Genomic DNA, 6,000 nt, shown 5'->3' with positions numbered 1-6,000 from the left:
GAAATAGAGACATTGTTTATAGAATTAGACGTTCATGCACTGCATCCAGCTTGAAGAAATACAGCCAAAATCATGAATCACCTCGAGCTTCAGCAAAAAAAAAAATACAGAGAAGACGAAAAAAAGAAAAAGCTTTTAAAATCCTCAGTCCTTCCCCCGGTGAGCAAATGAGCAGCAGTGTGCATTTGCTGAGGCCTTTCAAATGCTAACGTGGCCATATTTCACTCTTACAACCTTCTCACATCTCCATAAAATATTACAGCACTCAGAGTGATGACTGGAGCCCGGCGCGTTTTTCTCGCACACTTTCACCGTAATAACGCAGTTTGTGTTGAAAAACACCAAATTATCTCACTCTTATAAAATAAATAAAAACAGGCTGTGCTTTAATGAGCTTCTGCTGTTTGATGGTTCATATAAAAGGCCAGCGACAGCTACTTTGCTTCGAGTTACCCCAAACACGTCATATTTAATAAAATAAATAAATAGATAAATATTTTAGTCGAATTACAAGTTGTATTTTTTAATAAAAAAAAAATAATACTAATAATTTATTCGATGTCATTTACTAAAGTAGCCTTTGTCGGAATCGGTATCAAAATTGATACTTTTGTGCAAAAGTGAAAGAAGAAAAAACCATTTATAAATAACGGAAAAATATCAAGAAAAATAAATTTAATCTTCATAAAAACTAATTTTGCGAGCGAAGGGTGGAACTTATTATTATTATTATTATTATTACTTTTATTATTATATTTATTATTACAATCGTTTCACTGAAATTACCCAAAGAAGTCTTCGTCCGGTTTCCGTTTCTACTTTAACCTCCCCCCGTACTCTGCGCTAACAGGTTTTAATGTAAGTGAGTGAGTGTTGCAGTGCGTGGAAACAATGATTTCCACAGCGCAGGACGCATCATTAACAGCACCACCAAATATCTTAATGGAGTGGGGCTGTTGGTGCATTCAAGGTTCCTCTGACACGATGGTTTCCACAATAATAAATCCTTAATTCAGCTTTACACTATGTTAAGCAACGTTTAGCTTCTGCACACACAAAAACAAACAAAAAAACCCTCAGGCCTCGTCTCTCTAATGTAAAACCAGAAAATACTGTTTTTTTAAAAAGCGCCTTTTTAAAAAAACAAAACAACAAAAAACCAAAAAACGATCATTTCTATGCCAGCAGTATTAAAGTGTTATCATTATTAATGAAACAATATGCTACGCTGCCAGACTTTTCTGTTGCCGACTTGCTCTGAAATGTATCACCAACATGCATCTCCATCTATCAAAAACAAATCCACTCAGTCCTAATAGGCACCGTTGATATGCATCTTTACTGGAGTGGGGGGAACAGTCTTATTTCCGACAGCACGTTAAGGCAGCATCCGTCCAGCAGCGGGGTTTATGTCTCCTCCAATCAGGGCGCCGTCTCACTCAGCCTTGTCCAATGGGAATAACGCTCGTGCAGGTGGCTGCGCTGTTATCAGCGACTCCCGCTTCACTCCCAGCATAGAGCGAGTGAATTTATGAAAAGGCGAGCCGAGCCTTTTAATGGTTCCCATCAAAACCATCATCAGATCGTCCGATTTCCGCGAGGATTCCTGAGGCGGACGCATGCTGCCTCCTCCCAGCTGACAGACTCCGAGCAAAATAAACACGCGGAGAGGCGTTTTGGAGTTTTTGCCGAGCTCTTCACTCCCGAGAGAGAACTTCGCTTTCGTTCAAGTTTTTTCTAACATTTCAAGAGTCTTCCTCCGGGCCCAGGATACTTTGGAAAAGGCGGCAGAAGTGGCCAGGCTCCTGAATCCCAGCAGTCCGCTGTGCGCCTGCATTTACTCGCCTTTACTACTCCCGCTAGTTTCCTTCCAGTTTCTGTCCCAGCGAGTTTGGCGGTTCATGTTCACAGATGTTAGCGGTCGGGCAGATGGAGGCTAACCGGCAGAGTGCTTTCGTACTGGGCAGCACCCCGCTGGCGGCGTTGCACAACATGACCGAGATGAAGACGTCCCTGTTCCCGTACGCGCTGCAGCAGAGCCCGGCGGGCTTCAAGGCGCCCCCGCTGTCCAACCTCAACTCTCAGTTCTCCGGGGGGACCCCGCACGGAATAAGCGACATCCTGGGGAGACCAATTACCACCGCCGGGCAGCTGTTGTCCGGATTTCCGCGGATAAACGGCCTGGCAACTACCGCGGCCGCAGCAGCGGCGGGGATGTACTTCAGCCCGGCGGTGTCGCGGTATCCGAAGCCACTGGCCGAGCTACCGGGGCGGGCACCCATCTTCTGGCCCGGGGTGATGCAAGGCTCTCCGTGGAGGGACCCTCGGGTTCCTTGTCCTAGTAAGTCCCGTCTGAGCGTGCCTCTGGGCTGCCTTTTTTATACATATAATGAATAGTTTACATTTGGGAGAAGCCGACATTCCCCTGTGATGTTTTCTTTGGAATTCAGAGGTTATTTTGGTTAATAAGAGGCCCGTTTGGGAGAAAACAACCCCAACTTACAAGAAGTACACCTGCCCTGCGTTTCACACAATCACGACAACAAATGTAACACAGGTTTGCACGTTATGAATGCTGTGCCACAGGGTCAGTGTTGTTATACAGCCACGTCAGAGTACCAGAAAAGACACTGAGACTTCCACACAGGGCGCTGAATGAACATCACAGTGGCATTAAAACTGTAATCACGAAGAGTTGGGTCTGACACATCCAGGAGCATCACACTTACTGATCCAATGTTTGTTTGTTTTACTATCCAACTATAAATTTAATATATCTTAATATAACCACACATTTTGCATCTCTCCTCAGCTCAGGCTAACATGATGGTGGACAAGGACGGGAAGAAGAAACACTCCAGGCCGACGTTTTCAGGACAGCAAATCTTTGCACTGGAAAAAACTTTCGAGCAGACAAAATACCTGGCCGGCCCGGAGAGAGCCCGGCTGGCCTACTCTTTAGGAATGACCGAGAGTCAAGTCAAGGTAAAGACCGCTAAACCGTGCCTGCTCAGGGCTGAGAAGCATGTGGGGAATAAAATAAATAAATAAATTGAGGCTGATCTGCGCTTTGATTTCTTTAATTGGGGAAGATTCGGCTACAAGGCCGGAAAGTGTAGGGTTATTTCCACATGCTACAGCTTCATTTAAAAAATAAAATAAAATAAAATAAATTGATGATGATTATAATAATAATAATAATAATAATAATAATAATAATAATGGGAAATGTTTTATCCCCAGACTTTTGAAACTGACTGTGCTACAGTAACATTATTTTTATTATTATGAAAAGCAGAAGAAGCTTATTTTTATCTACATTTTAATCGGTTACTGTTTTTGTTTTATTATTTTTGATTGGACACAAATAAATTAATGGATTAAAAAGTAATTAAAAATAATTGTAGAAGCAGCTTCTTCTTCGTCTTCTTTTATTATTGTTATTATTATTATTTATTATTAATGGGGTTTTTATTGCTTGTTTGTTTCTCTTGTGGATAAATAACTGTTTGGACCTCCTGATTTCCTGCTTCTGTTACTGGTGCTGGACCTGTTGAGCATCTGTGTGTCTTTATTTTTTTATTTTATTTTATTTTTTTTTCTTCCCTCTCTTCTCATCAGGTTTGGTTTCAGAACAGAAGAACCAAATGGCGGAAGAGGCACGCAGCGGAAATGGCCTCTGCTAAGAAGAAGCACGACTCCGAGACGGAGAAAATGAAGGAGAGCTCTGACAACGAGGAGGACGACGAGTACAACAAACCCCTGGACCCAAATTCAGACGACGAAAAAATCACGAGACTCTTGAAAAAGCACAAGGCTACCAACCTGGCGCTGATCAGCCCCTGCAGTAACAGCTCGGACACCTTGTGATCCCCACAGCCTGGGAGGGACCCAGAAAAGGGGTCCCCACGAAGACTTGTCGCACTCTTTCCGAGCCCATCTCCACCTGACATTTCCAACATGCCTCTTAAGGGATCACCTTTATTCCCCCACCCCCCCCACACACCCTCAAGCAGAGATAGAAAAATGCGTAAAACTCCCAAGCCTGCGTCCAGACGCGCGGGAAAAAACGAAAAGGTGGCCAAGCGGAGACGCACATGGTTGCATCCAAACTCACCCAGAAGCTGCTGTATGCGGAGCTATAACTGTGTTTCCTCCTGGACTTGAGAAAGACTGATGAGGACATGTTTATGCAGCTGAAAGGACACTGATGCTGGGAACGGAAACTGTCCTGGAGACGCAAATGAGTTTTTACGCATACAGGCAGAGTTTTAACAGGTGTAAATGTAAAGAAAATATTCTTTAAAAAAAACAACCCTACTTTGGATCAGTGCTGAGCTCAAAACGTTTACACTTTAAGTCATTGCACTTGTTGCATTATTTTTACAGCTTGTCACGTTACGTCACGGTTTCAGCTCCTAATGTGACCTCTAAATGTTTTAATACATTTCGGTATTCATACGTTCATCTGAAGAGATTGCACACTTTTTAAAAAATTTGTTTTTTATTTTACACGTATTAACAGATTTTTTTTTGTTTGTTTTGTTTTTGTTTATTTTAGTAGCCCACACTGATCCAGATCCCGGGCGCATGTTTTAAATGGCAGGTGCAAACGGGGCCTGTGACGCTTCTAAAGCTCAGTTTAACCAGGGTATCCACTGTCCTAAAAGGCAACAGACTAAACTGTTTGAAGGGGGCAGGTTTGAGACGAGTGACTGATTTTTGTGCTGTAGCCTGCAGATGAACGTGTATGTGAGATTGTGTATATATATTTTTTACTGAGTAAGTTATGATTTGAGCAGCGGAAACGTGGCAGCATTGGGCTCATCACTCCCTCCGATACCGCTTTTTATTTTTTTTCTTCCTGCTGAGTAAAGTCACGTTTTATTGAACTCTACATTTCATTACAGAAACACTATTGTATAAAATGCTAAATGCTGTAAATAATGACTGTAAACAAACAAACCAAGAAAAACCACACAGCTTGTTTTTTAACATCACTTTTATTTAGTTTGACAGAGTTTCTGTTTTACCTCATCACGCAGCCGAGCAGAGAACCGGAGCATCGTTTTAAGTTGGATCTAAAGAGTATTATCGCTTCCGGAAGGTTATAGGAAGAAAAAGAAAAAAGTAAACCCCCTTTGTATTATGAATAAATTATTTAACAAGCTTTTTTTTCTTTTTGTTTTCTTTTGGGTTTTGATTTAATGTATGGGCTTAATATAAATTAAAGAGAAATTCATGACTATCGATAAGTGAATTTCCTTATTGGCAGCAATGACACCGAAAGCGGGTTAACTGATGTTGTTATTATTAAGTTTATATATTTTATACAAGAGTGGCGCGTAAGGGAAAAACGAGTCTTTTAAAATATTTAATTTTTTTTTCTTCAAAAAGTGCAATTTATGTGGGATCATCATTTATTTACTTAAAAACAATTCCCTCCATAAATTATGAAGCGTTATTATAATTATTATGATTATTACAAAAAGGTAAAACATCGATTTCTAACACATAAATGACCAACAATAAATCATCTCTTTCAATGCTGGAGGTTTTATTTTCCATCTTATAAATGGAGATTAATTAACTCTTTGTTCAATCTTTACGTTGCTCTTGGAGAGAAAGTGATCCTTAGCCTTTATTATTATTACTTTATCTCAGAAAAAGCTTAATTGCGGTTTTATACTGTTTGGTGTTCAGAGTTCTTGTATTTAATACTTGAGACTTGAAGTGCTCCCCCTCTGTCTGAAATGCGGAACTACACCCGAGGTAGTTCTATGTAGGCAAATCAATGGGAGAGTTCAGCCAATCACAAATGAGCGCTCATTAAACTCAAATCCCACCTTGGACTTTTTGATAATCCGTGCATGAAGTGAACAGCTGCCATCATAAAAGACGGATTTAAGGAAAAGTTATCCTTCTTTAAACTGAGGCCGCGGGAACAGGCTGATATTAAAAAGACCCCAAACGTTTCAAGCTTAATTATGTATTTCAATA

The 6,000-nt window shown here is 41.0% G+C and overlaps 1 protein-coding gene across 1 annotated transcript; it reads left to right on the top strand.

The window, feature by feature from the left end:
• The first annotated feature begins 1,580 nt into the window (after nt 1–1,580).
• nkx6.2 (NK6 homeobox 2) lies at nt 1,581–5,255 on the top strand. The gene is made up of 3 exons (XM_026190032.2): nt 1,581–2,341; nt 2,813–2,985; nt 3,622–5,255. Exons 1-3 carry the CDS (start codon nt 1,912–1,914, stop codon nt 3,868–3,870), a joined length of 852 nt encoding a protein of 283 aa, XP_026045817.1. The 5' UTR covers nt 1,581–1,911; the 3' UTR covers nt 3,871–5,255.
• Nucleotides 5,256–6,000: the final 745 nt, after the last annotated feature.

This window comes from Astatotilapia calliptera, chromosome 13 (assembly GCF_964374335.1).
Source record: "Astatotilapia calliptera chromosome 13, fAstCal68.1, whole genome shotgun sequence".
Lineage (NCBI taxonomy): Eukaryota > Metazoa > Chordata > Actinopteri > Cichliformes > Cichlidae > Astatotilapia > Astatotilapia calliptera.
The sequence above is the reverse complement of the archived record's forward strand: the minus strand, read 5'-3'. Positions and strand labels throughout refer to the sequence as shown.